Source organism: Coloeus monedula (genome assembly GCF_965178545.1).
Source record: "Coloeus monedula genome assembly, chromosome: 3".
NCBI lineage: Eukaryota > Metazoa > Chordata > Aves > Passeriformes > Corvidae > Coloeus > Coloeus monedula.
The window spans coordinates 57,897,882-57,914,631 of NC_138783.1; the positions used below are offsets into that span (position 1 = coordinate 57,897,882).

The 16,750-nt window shown below is 38.0% G+C and overlaps 1 protein-coding gene across 3 annotated transcripts in view; it reads right to left on the minus strand.

Annotated features, from left to right (window-relative positions):
- Nucleotides 1-16,750, minus strand: part of DGKH (diacylglycerol kinase eta) — a 162,098-nt gene that overhangs the window by 65,039 nt on the left and 80,309 nt on the right. For all 3 annotated transcript variants that reach the window (XM_082277899.1, XM_082277898.1, XM_082277897.1), the window contains 2 exons: nucleotides 13,400-13,510; nucleotides 11,109-11,189 (listed from right to left, as the gene is read on the minus strand). In XM_082277899.1, the coding sequence (XP_082134025.1) occupies nucleotides 11,109-11,189; nucleotides 13,400-13,510 (192 nt within the window). The remainder of the gene's footprint in view (nucleotides 1-11,108; nucleotides 11,190-13,399; nucleotides 13,511-16,750) is intronic.

Consider the following 16,750-nt stretch of genomic DNA (forward strand, 5'->3'; position numbering starts at 1 on the left):
GAGTATGATACAGAGAGAGCACCCCAACTCTCTTCTTGGGGACCATATTCAATGCCTGGGGCAGGAGCATAACATAAATGCTTTCTAACTTCTCTGGGCTTATAGATATTGCCAAGTCAGCCCTGGAAAATACTAGGATAACACACTATGCCTCCCTTGCTCTCTGTCTGCCCCTCCATTCCCCTGTCCTTGTGCAGGTGGGTCTGTATGAGTGTGGCAGGTGAATGCACCACTATCAGAGTAGACTGCTGGGGTCATTGATGGTCCCACAACTACCAGAACTTGTCTGTAAAAATCACAGTGCTAACAGTTGGACAGCTTTCTACAGTATTCATAATTTCTTGGTTTCTGGATACTAACGTATCCAGTAAATTATAAATTAAAACAGTACTGTCACTCTAAAAGATGTAGTTAGTTGGTGTTTTATAGTGAGTTGTCACTATTATTTTTCATGATGAGTTAAGTCAGGCAAAAGTATAAATTACAAAGAGAGTGGAGGATTTTAAAAGCAAGGTGGGTAATAAATGGTTATTATATTTGCCTGAGTACAACAGGGAATTTATAATCAGAACAATTAGCTCTGTCTTCTCCACTAAAATGTTACTTCCCTCTTTTCCCTGGCCTTCTCCTATTTCACTGTTCCCAAGCTCACAAATATTGATGTAATGTGTGGTTTTGGCTCCCACAGTAAAAACTCCTAGGAGTAAAAAGAAAAAGGTTAGTCCCACACAGCATCTCCTGTACCAGTACAACACCAGAACCAGTGAGCTTAGCTAAAAGACAGAACAAAAACCATTACATCACTGAAAAAGGTAAAAGGACTTCAGTCTGCAGTAGAATCCAGCCTAGGTAATTTAGGTGGCTTATCTTACACCACACTGAGCAAAAATGAAGGAGCATCTCCCAGAATACAATCAGGCACATGGACAAGAAAGCAGTTGGGAATAGTCAGCATGGATTCATTCACCAAGGGGAAGTCATGTTCGACCAACTTCTGATGAAATGACTGGCCTGATAGATGAAGCAACAAAGGTGGATATTGTTCACCTTGCCTATAGTAAGGCTTTCAGCACTATCCCTTAAGATCCTCCTAGAGAAGCTGATGAAGTATAGGCTGGAGGAGCAGACTGTGAGGTGCATTGAAAACTGGTTGCATGGCTGGGCCCAGAGGGTGGTGATTAGTGGCACAGAGCATGGCTGAAGGCCAGTAACTAGCAGTGTACCCCATGAGACAATACTGTATCCAGGTCTGTTTAATGATCTGGATGATGTGGCAGAGTGTATCCTCTGCAGGTTTACTGATGATAGAAAACTGGGAAGGACTGGCTGATACATCCTAGGGTCACACAGCCATCCAGAAGGACTTCAACAGGCTAGAGAAATAAGCTGACTGTAACTCATTAAGTTCAACAAGGAGAAATCCCAAGTCCTGCACCTGGGAAGGAAAAACCCAGGCATCAGTGCACCCTGGGGGCCACCCAGCCAGAAAGGAACTTGGCAGAAAAGGACCTGGGGCGCTGCTACACAATAGATGGAGCATAAGCCAGCTCCATGCCCTTGCAGCAAAGTAGGCCAGTGACATCCTGGGCTGCAGGTCCAGGGAGTGAACCTGCCCCACTACTCAGCCCTGGTGAGGCCTCTGGAGTGATGTGTCCGGTTCTGGGTTCCTCAGTACAAGAGAGACATGGACATACTGTAGACATTCCAGTGAAGGGACTGGAGTGTGTGATATGTGAGGAGAGCCTGAGGGACCTACAACTCTTTAGCCAGGAGAAGGTTCAGAGGGATCTTATATATGTAAATCCCTGAAGAGAAGGTGCAGAGATGACAGAGCCAGGTTCTCTCCAGTGGTGCCCAGTGAAAAGTTAGGAGGTAATGGGCACAAACTGAAACACAAGAGGCTCTCTGTGAGTATCGGGAAACAGTGTTTTACAGTGAGGGTCACTGAGCACTGGCACAGGTTGCTCACAGCAGTTGTGAAGTCTCTGTCCTTGGAGATACTGAAAAGCCACCTACACATGGTCCTGGGCAGCCTGGACTAGGTGGCCCTGCTTCAGCAAAGGTGGTGGACCAGATGACTTTCAGAGTTCCCTTCCAAACTCCAAATAACTCCATGATTCTGTGAAAACAGAATCTAGGTAAATTGTCATCCAGCTACGTGTCCAGCTTTCAACTGCAAAAGTATCCAGCAAAGGTTGCTTTGTCAGAAATCCAGTTTCCCAAATCGACCTCATGTATTCAACATCAACCAACTGCTAACAACATTATTCCTGCAGAAGTATAATTTTATATAAAGAGACAGTTACAAGAAGCAGGGTAGGAAAGTTCCATGAATTTGGACCGAAGAATTAGAAATTTATTTTAAATCAGCATTTAAATATAACAAAACCAATAAACCACTCTTGTAAATGTAAACTGGAAACTGCTATATATAGTTCAAGGCCTGCATGTTTCTTTAAAGTCCTTATATAAGAAGATTTGTTAAGCACGTTACTTCACACTGCTGTGCCCTTAGCTCTGGTCTCACCATTACATCTATCATATGGGATGGCTTCTGTGCTTTAAGGAAAACATGTAGTTATATATTTAATGGCATCAGGTGCAAAGTTACAGAAAATAAACCAGTAAAGGACTATTTATTTTTTTGTCTGTAATAACAGATTCTTGTTTAAACATCGTTCAGCTGCCTGAAGCCAGGGATCCTTGTTCACTAGAAACAGGAAATTTTTTGCAAAGTTTACACCAGTTACTTTATTTATGAAATTATTTGGTAAATGGGAACTGCAGTGAGGGATACTTTCTGAGGTTTATCTAGGTATTTTAACCACTTTTAAAGCACAAAGAGAAAGAAACATCAGAGAATAGGTTAAGTGTAAAGTGCAGGAAGAATAAAATCTGGCAATCCTCAGTGCTTATTCTCCACACATCCTAAATGGTTCACCAGTGAAAAAGAGAAATTTTCTGCAATCTGTTTTTGAAAAATTTCTGCTAACCATGAAATGTGTGGAAAACAAGCCCCAGGAAAATGTAACTAGAATCAAAATGTGCAATATAGTCCAGAATGGTCACATTTTTAAGTATCCCCTTTTTTTCCCTCTTCTGAAAAGTGTTCAACTTCTGTGTAACAGATCAATCTCAAGCAACTTATCTATGGATTTTTAGCATCACAGCTGAAATGCTTTATTGCTTTTTCATAATGACACTTAAAATTTCAACATCTCCAGACACTCTAGGGAAAAGCAGTCAGTGCATCAAGTCAGATACAGGGAGCTTAAAACTTGGAAGTCACACCCAAAGAGCTCTCAGCTTCATTACATTTTCTTGTCACTGTCAGAGGATGGGGGTGGGGGGAAATGAGCAAGTGCTAAATGGAGGAAAAAACCCTAAATGCATCACAAGTGCACACTAATTGCTTTTGTCTAATTTTTCTTTTCCTCAGCATATTAATTTGCTATTTCAGTTTTTGTCTTACTTCTAAGCTGCCTGAATATAGGAAAAAGAAAAAAAAAATCAACCAAAAAAACCACCAACCTTGAGTGGAAAATTGAACAAAATGGAATTCAAAGCACTTCCCCTCTCTTTCTGTGGTTTGGGTATTGTTCAGGCTGGGAGCATCAAAAAGCCTCCATCACTTAGAGGCTAATCACCATCTGTATGAAACAGCAGATAGTTCACGACCAAGGAAAAACTAAATCCATTCCAAGAGTTAGCTACTTGTGCAAAGCTGAGTCATGCTGGTGAAGCCAGCACAGGAACCTGAGCCATCTCCAGCCATGGTCTACCTCCCGGAGACAAGAGGCCCCAGGACCTTTGCAGATCACTGCAGGACCTGTCAGCCCTGCTCTGCACTGCCAGCAGGGCAAGGGGAATATCTGGATATGCCATTCCCTCATCCTGAAACAGTGCCATGCACTGACCCTTCTGATAACACCAAGGGCAAAATTTAAAATACAATGCCTCTGAGACTGGGATTCAGCTCACAGAGGAAAGTACTTAAAATAGACTTCTGCAAATGTGTTTGAACTCCTAGTATCTTCAGTATATACTATTAACAACATCAGCACGCAACTGGAATGCACAGGAAATTTCAAAACATACCCAAACCCAGGAGATTCTTGCAGATCTAAAGGATAAAAACCAGAAATGTTCCAAACACAAACCCATTCCTTTCATGTCCCTGTGGTTTATTAAAGGGAGAAGTCAAGCTAGAGTGCCTCCCTTCAAGGGAACATCAACACAGATTATATATAGACATTTACTCAAAATATATTTTTACAAAGGAAAAAAATTGCAGATAGCTGTGCTCCAGAGTATTCCTACAGAGCAAACCAGAAAGATTAATCTATCCAGGCTACAAACAAGGCAATGTTTGGCTTAGCAATAGCTGAAACCAGGGGAATTCACCTGAAGTTTGGATCTTTGAAGGTAGTTGCTGACCCCATGATCTTAGGAGACTACCAACACAGGAGTAGCAAGATGATTTTGCCAAACTGAAGTAAGAAAGACAGTGAAAGAAAAGCAGCAGAAAGAACAGAAAATGTTTGTGTAACTTTTAGGTGAGCAGCCCTTTGGAAAAAAACTAAACCAGACTGAGGCAGAAGAGCATCTGAAAGAGGCTTGAGGCTATCAGCTAAGAAACCGTCTCCTGATGTCCACTCAGATGGAACTGCAGTAAATTGGATTTTGTAAACATGCAAGACAGCAACAGAGAAATACCTCCACTAGCATTCATAAGCTTTCTGCATTTAAATAAAGCTCAAGTCCCTGAACTTTGGACAGATCAAGAGACAGTAATAAAATTGATGTTAGATTATTTAAATTAAAAACAAACAAACAAACAAACAAAAAAAAAAAACCCACCAAGTTTTAGGATAATTATTCCCAGCTTTAGGAATATCACTCTTTGTCTGTAATATTTGTAAAGACAGAATACTGGAGTGCCCAAACCTGAAGATGAAGGGTTTAAAACTCTTTTGGGAAAAGGCTCTTCTCATTTCTTCCTGATGTGGCTTGAGGGAGGTTAAGCAGTTCTCACATTCCCTGAAATTTTTGTAGTCCCTGAAGAAAAGACTCAACAACAACTCTGAAAAAAACAGAGTGGCAAGAAAGGAAGCAAAATATGTCCAAGTCCAGAGAAATTAAACTATCTCTGAAACACACTGCAAAACTCTGGCAATGCATTCTGTCTCCCAAGCCCAAAGTGAATATTAAAAGTTAGTTCCCTCAAATCAATTAGAAGCAGATAATCTCCATGATGAGGACAGAGCTGACTGATGTCAGAAGCAGCAGGACTGAAATAAACCGCTAGAAGCAATATGCCTTTCAGGACTGGTTGCAATATTCAACTTGAAATCCTGACACATTGTAAGAATTAGGCTTCCAGTACAACTGGGCCACCTCCCATTAAAAACAGCAGCTGTACAAGAGGATTCAAAGGTGAAAATAATTAGTTTATCCTTTGAGCTGGTTCCACATAAATTATATGCCAATAAACTTTACATCCTCAACCAAGACACAGGATATGCAACATTCAGAACTACGGATAGGAAATAAGGTAATCAGAGGTCTGTAAGAAAACAATATAAACTAGAAGAAAACAATATACTTTAACCACGTTTGAAGCACAGTTGCTCCAATAGAATATTTGGCTTCACTAACCTATAAAAAAATCTAACCATCTCAAAATAATATGTCCAAGGAAAATCAGCATGTATAAATATTTAGTTTTTTCAAAATCTATCCAAATTTACAGAATATCAATAAAACCACAGACATCTGCATAAAAATTTTTTGTTGTTGTTTAAAAATATATTAAGCTAATCCCCTGTTTTTCAGTCCAAGTGAACTTGTAAGTCTGACCAAAGAAGTGGAAATCAGAGAAAAAACAATTTAATTTTTTGTAACAAAAATACATTCAGGGACTAACTTTAACAAAATGCCATTCATGTTTTCGTTGGGTTTTTTTTAACATAACACTTTAAAAAAATTAACCCATAAAGGGATTAATTAATTAAAGGGATTCATGTGAACAAAATTAAGTACTTCTGTTCAGAAAAGCTAAAACATCAGGCTGATCCGAAATCATGTTTAATGCTGTCATTGAACTGAAAGACCAATTATTTTATTCACCATCATGCAATGAGATGAAAAACTAAGGGATATATAAAAGTAAGAAGGAATAAGAAGAATTTGTAATATGAAAAAAAGTTTAATAGATAATAAGAAGCTTATTATTCTCCAACAAAATTTTGTGGTGTGATTCCTAAACTGGAAGAGAAGTGTAAAGCAGCAATACAGAAATTTTTGCAGACAGCACAAAATTTTGATTACTTAGTTCCCGCCCTTGATCTCCAAGGCACTTCAAAGTGAGCCAAGCAATGTATTAAGTAGAAAGTACAGTAACTTGAAAAATTTCAGTACTAGTAAAAACAAAGAAATACATACCACAGAAGAATAGGTGAAATATTTATGAATTACAGACAGCTCCAAATTAATAGAAGAAGGATCTTATCAATGTAGGGGACACAAAAATGCACAATATGCCACTGCAGAAAACAGACAAAACATGGGATCCATAAGGAAAGTAAATGAGTGTTAATTTATAAAATAATCCCAAATGTCTGTGACTTGGGCTTCCCTGAGTGTCAAGCATGTCACTTCACTTACAAGATGATGCTGCAGAATAACAATCAGGACAACAGCAAGAATAGGTAAGAGTACAGAAGAATGTTGACAAAGATTATTTACCTTGGAAAAGAGTCAAATCAAATGGAGGTAATAAAAAATATAAAATAATAAAGCCAGATAGTTTATAAGTTTCTACTGCCTTTGCATCATAACACTAGGTGAGAAAACTTTATTAAAGCCCAGCACTTTAAAAGTTCTCCAAGGAAGTATTTTTTTCGCACAATAAATAATCAAGACTCTGTGGTCTATATGGTCTAAAGCATTGCTAAAACCAATAAATCAGCAAAAATCTATTATGTTAGACATTTCTGCAAGCATATCCAGAATCCTAGTAATCAGTGTTATTAGCTGGAACATAAAGTCTCCTTTCCAGCCAGTTTCTAATTACTGAAAATCGCAGTGGCTTTCCAGGATAGCAGATCTGCCTACTGCAGCTTCCTCCCTCTCAAGATGACAACTTTCAGAAGATGCATATTCAACAAAAAGCACTTGATTCAGCACCTGATTCAGAAAGCTGAAAGCAAGTGCCTACATTTTAGGTGCCCCATATGACAAAGCTCCTATTGTAGTTAAGGGAGAATTAGTTAATAATCAGTGGAGTCTAAACTGAACAGAGCAATTACAGAAATCTGCTTTAAAGACCTATTAATTTTCTTTTAGATACCTACGTTTAGGGGCCTATAAACCCATCACTAAGTCCCACACAGAAGTTAGGAGAAGCTGAATCCACACGCTGAATATCACAGAGTATGTTAACTCCCATATTCCTGGGGGACACCTTCCAGAATGACAGTGAAATTATTTCCTCTGTTACTCTTAAATGCAATTAGATAAAGCCAGCTATATAAAGTACTGCCTGAAAGCCAGTATTTACCCATAAAATTACTATTTTCCACCATATTTACCATCAAAAAAACCATAATTGAACTAAAAGTTTCAAACAAAAGTTTGGATGGATTAAAATACAGGTGCTATCACATGATGCCTGTGCATTTAACATGAGACTCCAGCATAGGTTTATAGTAACACAGGGAATTTTGTACAACCATGTGGCTCAACTACTGAGAGGCAGCATGCTTAACATCTACAGATTTTTTTTGCTCAGCAATTTGCATCAGTTCTTCATCATCAAAAGCAATGCAGAGGTAGAAACTTAGGCCCAAAGTTCACCTAAAATAATTTCCTTTGAAATCACAATCCATAATCACCTTTGTTGCCTTGAGGAACTTCGTTATCTGAATATGCCTGTTCAAGAATCCTTTTAGTATTTAAAAATCCCATTCCTTATACCTGTTAGAACAAAAGCACACCATCACTGCTCTAAAAGCCCACGCTTGCAAGCCAGAGAGCATTCTTCAGCCTCATTTAGTCTCAAGCCTTGTTTTGAGAACAAGAAAGAGGTTTTGCTAAATGCACTCTAGGTGCATCTTCCATCCCTGCAAACCAAAATGCACAAGGAATTACAGCTCTCAGCAGAATTGGTCACTGCCCCATCTGCTTCTGTGCAATAAGGGTGGGAGACTGATTCATCCTGGGAGCCTTCCCAAAGAGGTAACACGCTGAGCAACTACACTCCTCTGGCTGTGCTGAGACAACATAAAACACCCTCTGAGGCAGAAGCAAAATGCTGGGGAAAAACGTGTTCAGCAGACTACCCAATATCATTATAAGGAGCCAGGCCTCACCCACACCACTGAACTCGGCCCATGGGCTGTGCAAAACCCTCCATGAGTTCCTGATGTGGCTGATGGAGAGGGTGGTGCAAATCTCTCACAGGCTGAATTGGCTGCTTGAACCTCTTCTCTCTCTTCCCACAGACTTGGGAGACTGGTACCTAACAAGGCAACAGGAAGAATCTGGCCTTGAGAGTCTTATGTCAAGGCTCTGAAGTCGAGGGACACCTTTCCTTCTAGGTTACCTATTAACCTCTAGGTAAGGATGCTCAGAACTACAAAACACCTATAATGTCTTAAAAGGCAAGCTTGTGCACTAGAAACCAATTGCTAGAAGTGAGTTGATTGTTCATTGAAAGGTAATATCATCAGCAATAAGAAAAAAATGAAACAAATGAGCTGATTTAAGTTTATCAGCTTTGCATTTTAATTAGTAGATATTATGTACCTCAACTTTCCCTTTAACCTTAACTTGTTTGCAGAAAGATTGGAAGAGTAATTCCAGTGAACAAACAGTGGTATTTAGTTGCATAAAATATTCTGCAAGCTTGTGCATTACAAATAAACTCAACTTTAAATCTGTGTGTTATGACTAATTTTAGGACTTGAGTTTTATCCAAAAAAAGAGCATGGAAAAACTTGACACACACACCTCTGCCTTCAAACAGACAAACTAGAAAGGGCAAAAGACAGCAAAACAGTAACTTCTACAAGTTGGGGGTGGGAAATTGAGGGGAGAGGGTGGGATTTAAGTGAAATGACAAAACAATTTTTAAACAAAAAATTAAAATAATTTTTTTAATATAAATTTTTAAAGGTGTGTTTTCTGGAAAAATTGTCATTTGTTGTATATTTCATCTGCGTCAGTTTGTGTTAAAAACATTATCTACAGGGACAAAGAAACGAGGAGTACAATAACTTGAGAAGGCTAAAGTTAGAGATTATTTTTTGCTTTTTTTAACAAAGAGAATGCTTACAGATCACTTAAAACATAAATAAAAATGCTCACCATTTTAAGAGAGGCAGAATTATCTTTTTAAGATGGAAGAAAATAAAAAAGCAAAAAGAAATGTTTCCTTTTATTTATAAGGAGTATTGCTGGAGATCTAACCACCCACTCCACCCCCAGTCCCCGAGTCCAACCCAGTGCAGGCAAGGTCAGAGATGTCTCACTTCATGAAGCTGCGTTGCTGGGAGACTGGGTTAGGCAAACACAAAGAAAGAAGCCAAAAGATTAAGCAAGATGACGACTATTAACATATTTCACAGTCAAATCAGATGACTCTTCAATCCAGGAGAGCTTTACATCCAAATAATTTTTCAAAATTAATTTGAAGGCTCCTTAGAGAAAACACTGTTTGCCCTAAAGTACTCAGGACATGAAAATAAACAGTGACTCTGAAGCTGTTAAAGCTGTAGCCAGAGATTTCTTTTTTCACTACTGTCTTCCCCAGAAGTCTTGATACTAGAAGCAAAACATGCATTTGATGAAGAATGAGATGCTGAATGGGCCTAAAGGATTATAAAGGATACCAAAATACCAAATACTGAATGAGTCCAAAAAAACCCAAATAAAACCAAAAACCAGGGAAAAGCCCAAGTATCTTACTTTTCTGAATAATCAGAACTTCTAGGCAACAGAAAGGAACTTTCCAAAAGACAGACTGGTACCTTACACAGCCACCACTTCATCTGAGACCTTCCATCCAAGCAGTCTTTTTAATTGTGTTCTTAGTTCATAGAGCAGCTTAGATTGACACAACACACTGGACTGTCATGGCCAACACAAGCACATCTTTGAACTGCTCTGACTGCTTGTGCAGCTGCCTGGGAAGTACCACAGCAAGCAAGAACTATGAGACTCTCACGAGGCCTGCATTTGACTGCTTTGGAGAGGAAAAAACAAGACTGGTAAAATGGACTAATAATGTTCACCCGTGGAATTAAAAACATCAGGAAAATGAAAAAGCAACATTTTAACAGAGAAAAAAGGGACACGCAGGTTAAGAAAAATTATGCCATTACAGTCAGTGGGACATCTCCAGACCTTCAAAAGGATAACTTCACCCATGGTCTTCTTCATAACTAGTTCATGTTCAAAATTTTTTTCCAGATGTTAAGCATCAGCAGAGGAATTGTGTCAGACATTATCACTTGGTCATAACAGACAGCTGAACAATAAATGGAAGACCATTTGTGTATGTAAAACACACCTGTGAACTTGCAGGAATGGGGATTTATGAGCATGTTTTTTACAGCATTATCAGAGCCAAGGTGCAACTGTAGGGACAGCTTTTCCATGTGACTTGGAAACATATATAGGTATGATTGGCAGTGGAAAAAATAAAATGCATTTCAATATGAGAGGAAATAAAAAATGTTTTGATTAAGAAAATTAAAACAAAAACACAATTACATTTGATTTAATTCAGCATGTCACCTCAGAGAGAAACTACAGCACAAACCCAAGCTGTACTAATAAGTATTAAGAAAGTACTAATACTGAATTTTCTTGTATTTTTAAGGCCTTGTATCATCATCTTTTGAAGCAATTGTCATCTGACATTGCTTCTCACTGAAATAAAATATTCTATAGCTGATGTGGCATTGTTCTCATATGTTAAACCATTTCCAAAAAAAGACATTTTATTTCCAAACAGAGGAAAATAAGCAATTGAGAGGATTCTTGATTTTCTTAGTAACAGTCTATCCACAGCTTTCAAAAACAGTATTTAAATTTTTCCATACCGTGAAGCTGTTGTTGACATTTTTTGTGCTTGATTCAGCTACACTGGCATCTGACAGGTCAACTTCATCAAATATTAGAGACTGTGAAGGGAAAAGAACATAGAAGCATTAAATTAAGTATGAGTCCAGTTTCAGGTAGGCTTACAAAATGTGCTTTAATGTCATTGTGTCTATGAAAATAAAAATAAAAATAGAAAATAAAAGTAGTGGAAAAAATAGAACACACTGATGATGTGATAAAATTTCATAGCTGGCCCCTAAACACAGTTCTACTTGCTATCTAAGTGGTACATGATTATATCTAAAGGCCCCATAATTACATTGCTTTAAAATGTCTTTTAAAATAAGGGGTTTTTTTTACATAGATGAAGCTTTAGAGTGTCTACTGTGTAGTATAAATGTGGTGTCAGAGGAGAGAGATTCACACACAGCAAAATGTAAACTAATTATTTAGTTTTAGGATGGAACTCTAAAGTCATGTAGCTATGATATAGTATCCATATGAGAAGATGTATCTCAGAGACCTGAAGAGATCCCTTCCACTCCTTTGTTTGATGTTCCAACAAGAGAAATACACGTCTACTCTAAATGCTCCAGCCTCTGGCAAAGGATCAGTTAAGTTCTGTTATGCTCATGATGGGTTTGTAGCACAGAAGAACAGCCTAACAAAAATACATATTTTTTTAGTCCTACCGTGTTTTTCCTCTTCCATGCCACAGGAAGGAGAATCAATGTTGGGGGAGTTTCAGCGTGTCTGAATTCAGCATTAGAGTATTGGCATAATTTGCCTACTCATAACACCTTCTTCCCCCATCTTTACCATAGAATCACAGAATGGTTTTAGTTGGAAGGGACCCTAAAGATCATCTAGCTCCAAACCCCCTGCCATGGTCCAAGTTGCTCAGAGCTCCATCCAACCTGGCCTTGAATGTTTCCAGGGGTGGGGTATCCACAGCTTCTCTGAGCAGCCTGTGTCAGTGTCTCACCACCCTCACAGTAAAGAGTATCTTCCTACCTAATACCCAAATCTCTCCTCTTTCAGCTAAAAGTCATTCCCCCTATGTCCTACCACCACATGCCCTTGTAAAAAGCCCCTCTCCAGCTCCCTTGGCCCGTTTTTAGGTACTAGAAGGCTGCCATAAGGTCCCAGATCTCTTAGCCTGGCTTCATAAGAGAGGTGCTCCAGCCGGCTGATCATCTTTGTGCTCCTCCTCTGGACATTCTACAACAGTTCTGTGGCTCCCAAGATAGCAAGGGCACAGACCTTGTTGGGGGGAGACCAACATAGATCCAAGGGTGTGCAAATACCCCATATTCCTCATCTAACATGGTAGGCTCACATTTTCAAAACATCTCAGCATCATATTTGTGATTTGAGGTTGCCCTTCTCAGATCTCTTATTTGCCATGTTTATCCTTTATGTAAACTGCTCATGGTAGCACCAAGTGCAGAGAGGTTTGACAACAGAGGTATTGTAGTGCTGGGCTCCCTGGAGCGATGGTGCTTTCCTTGCTTCATTATAGCCACACAACTGTGCACCGTGCAGCTACAGTCTTACAGTCCCAGAGAGATCTCTGTGCCTTTACTAAGAGTTTTGTTGAGAAAACCAAGCTATGGAAGATGATGAAGACCTGAAGCACCTCACCTATGCCTCCCATGAGATGCTACAACCCCACAGGGTAAAGGAAAGTAACACCCACAGCTATGAAACAGCACAGTCTGAGTCAGCCCAACAAGACAAAATGCTCTTGGCCCTGGCCTTGGGGGAGAGGAAGGAAAAACCTTTCAAAGAGAAGACAAGTATTCCTCACTGCCCATCCCCAATTCTCCCACCAAAAAATTCAGTTGAAGGGAAACAGCTTTTTCCCTTATATATCAGTTTTGGCAGAAAATCAGCCTATCTTGATTTCACATAACTATTTCTATGGGCATCAGAGCAGAAGAGTTTTAAGAGAATTTGGTCTTAGGGATAACTTCTAAGCATTATCCAGTTTTTACTGGTTTTGACTGTCTGAGAGCCACAAAAAAACTCCACAACTCGTTAAAATGACTTAATTATTTGTCTGAATAGCCAAAAAGATTAAAATAACTGTGACAAACTTCATCAAAAAAAACCAAGAGAAATTACTGATCTTCCTTGAAGTTAATTTAACACACTACATCCTATATACAGCAGTTTTTACATAAAACAACCATGAACAAATCATTACATTATTATTACTGAACTTATAAACCTAAACAAAATTGAAGTCACAAGAAAATGGCTTTAGACACTAATAGCATAGAATTACCTTTGAATCCTTAGCATAGTAAAGGGTACGACCTCGAAGTTTGAAATAGCGCTTTTTCCACCTCTGAAAAGAGCTGGTTTGCTTCAGTAGTAATCCTTCTTTTATACTTGTCTGAAAAATATTAAAATACAGAAACCAAGGTAAATACATGTAGAAATAGCTACACACGTAGATTAAAGTGTTGCTTTTTAAAATTTATGTTACACCTCATATAACTGTGAATTTAAACTTATATTTATTTACATTAAAAAGAGACTAATTCTTTGGACTACCAGGTTTTGCATTGCTATTTTTTTAAACAATGACAATGTTTGCAAAATGCTAATTTTACATGTAAACTGAAAAGGCAGTCGAGAGACATATAATTATTCTGAAGATACACACAAAATAATTCAATTGTCTGGATAGCTGCAGAGTCACAAACATTAAAGTGAGCAACAACTGATGGTGGCACAACTTAGGAAAAAACACTAAAACCATCAATAGAAGGTAATTTCCAGTTCCAAAACTGATTATTTTGAGGAGAAAAACAATTTCCATACAGACAGTAATTCAACAAGGTACTTAAATGTCTCTGATTCAGGCACATGAATTTCTTTAAAATAGAGGGAATAATCCAGTATGATGCAAGTCATGCAAGACTTTGAGTCTGTTGATGAGCTGAAGCCTTCAGCATGAAATCAGCTAACCATTAGAGATAATTATTATCTGGAAAGTGTGAGAACAATAACAGATAGGGATATTTTTACCATGCAAATATTTTTAGGCAAAAAATGACTCGCCAATCCAAACCTTTTCCTGCAGACTGAACCCTGTCTATATATAGCCCATTTTTGCAATGAGTAAGAGACAAATTAATGTATTTTAAAGGTGTATGCTGTTTTCAGTGCTGTGTGTGGGATTCATTCGATTACAGAAATTCTTCACTTAATCAGACAAAACTACATGAACACAGCATACTAATTTCATGAGTCTCAAAAAATTTTTTCTTCATTTTTGAAGCACACAAGAGAGATGAGAAAAAGCAAGTACTTTTGGATATTATATTCCAAAATTACTCTTTCCAGAATATTTCCAATTTGTAATATAATAACATGATGAGAATCTTATAATACAATTTCTAGACAATGTGATACAAACATCATTTGTAGTTATTCCAGAACTTCTGGAAACCTAACCAAGACCTGACCTAACTTCTATTATCAGATATGAAATTCTCCTTAACTTTAATGCAAGTAATAAAAACACAGAAAAAGCAGAGAGCACTTTACTGTTCCTACCATTTCCTTGAAATGAGAAACATTGCTGTTATGCCCAGAGATTGCACCCTTCATTTAGATAGTCCTAATGTCACAAATCAAAAATGCGGTCCAACAATCACAAAGCACTTGAATTAATGCTCTCAAAAAAGCGACTCTTTCAGATTGAACCTCGTAGCTGAAAGTTTAGATTTGTCACAGTTTGCTTCACATGCCAGCAACCTGGACCAGTGGATTCAGCCAACCCTCCTGCTCTAGCTAAGGGGTAGCAACTCCCAGTGGAAAGGGTCTGCTCATCATACACCATTTTAAGACAATTTGCAATTTTCTGATCAGACACCTAGATAAGCAAGTTTTCCATGATATATATAGATTTAATCAGTTAGTAAATACAAGCACTTGTTCAAAGCTGTCTGTTGTAGCCATGCAGCACCTGTGCTTCATATCACTCTCTGAGATTTTGGAAGCTCATCACAAGGATGGGAGTAGATGACGTGTGTTTATCAAGGGTCAGAAGATGTCAACACCAGAGAAATTCAGTTCCAAGGAAATGGTACTCCACATTCATGACAGACACTGATTTACTGGGAAAATGTCCAAAATGGAAGGAAATCCATACTCCCTAAAGCACACTAGGTGTACAAGGAGACACAGAACATATATTATGCTGAATACATTTGGGAATTTACAACTCTGTTAAAAAACCATAAAGCTCCCTAAACCTGAGCTATTACTCACTAAGGAATTAGTGAACTCTTTCTTGTCATTTTTATGCCTACTAAACCATTGTCTCCTATTTCTACTCACTCCTTAAACAATATCCCTAATGTCAAACCAATACCTTCAAAATTAAATCTATTTTGCAAGTCAGCCATTTGAAATTAACTTTGAGCTTGAAATTAAAGTAAGCTGGTAGTAGATAACCTTTCAGGCTCTACAGAATTTATTTTTGCAACAAAATTTTCAAAAAATCTGGTAAACGTTTACCCAAGAAGTAGAAGCACTTAACGAAGTACACAAATTAAATTTATATTTTACCACAGATAAGTATATTGGGCTGAGGTTTGAGCATTTTAAATAGAAAAATCCACAGCTGCAGGCACCAAAACTGAGCACAAAGATTTAGCCCAATACCCTTAATTAACTCAATTTAGACTCTAAAATGTTTAAAATTCCACCTGCCAATTGAGTCATTAAGTAATCTGCTAATAACGCTTTCCCGAGTCTATACCCAAGTTAGAGCATTTCCAGTCATTTAAGATTGGAAGGGACCTCCCAGGTTGTTGAGTTTGGGTCCTCAATGTTGCCTACACACAGGTCATGTTAAGTTTTTCAAAAGCACTGATCAGGCTATAACTACACCTTAAGAAAGTATTCGGTTCCTTTTCTTCTCCCCATGTCAACTGAGACAGTGCTCCAAGATCTCACTGTTCTGAGAAGCGTTTTTATAATTCATCTCAGCTGGACATTAAATCTGAAGTATAAGCAATAACCACTCCAATTATATTAACTACTTTCCTACTATAATTTAAGAGAAACAAGAAGTACAGATCCCACAATCCCACGCTACTTCTCACTTTTACAGAATCACATCTCATCAGCTTGCCAAAACCTCTGAACTTCCCCATACTGCATCTCGTATCATCTAGCAATACAGTGTCCCTCCAGAAGTATGGGACTAGTATCAGAACAGAATAGAATCAAATCCCTAATAATCTTTACCATTTTAGCCATTAGTAAAGGAAAATCATTGACAACATTACAGTCACAACATCACAATGTTCCACTGTGGTATATTTTCCAGCAGAAATCTAATTATAAAAATTACAGCCATTTTTCATAAAATTAAGGAGTACGTATGTGTTCAATTATCCAAGAATGTCAAATGCAACTCTGCATCTCCAAAATCTCGATGACAAAAAAAAAAAAAAAATTGATTTGTGGGTATTTGGATCACTAAAAATGAGAAACATCCATTTTTATATCAGCAGATTTAAAAATGTCCAGTATATAACACCTGAAAAGTCAAATGGTTTTTATTTCAAAGGAAGCCAGCCACATTGCCTTACTTCTAATTCATTCACTTTGTAAA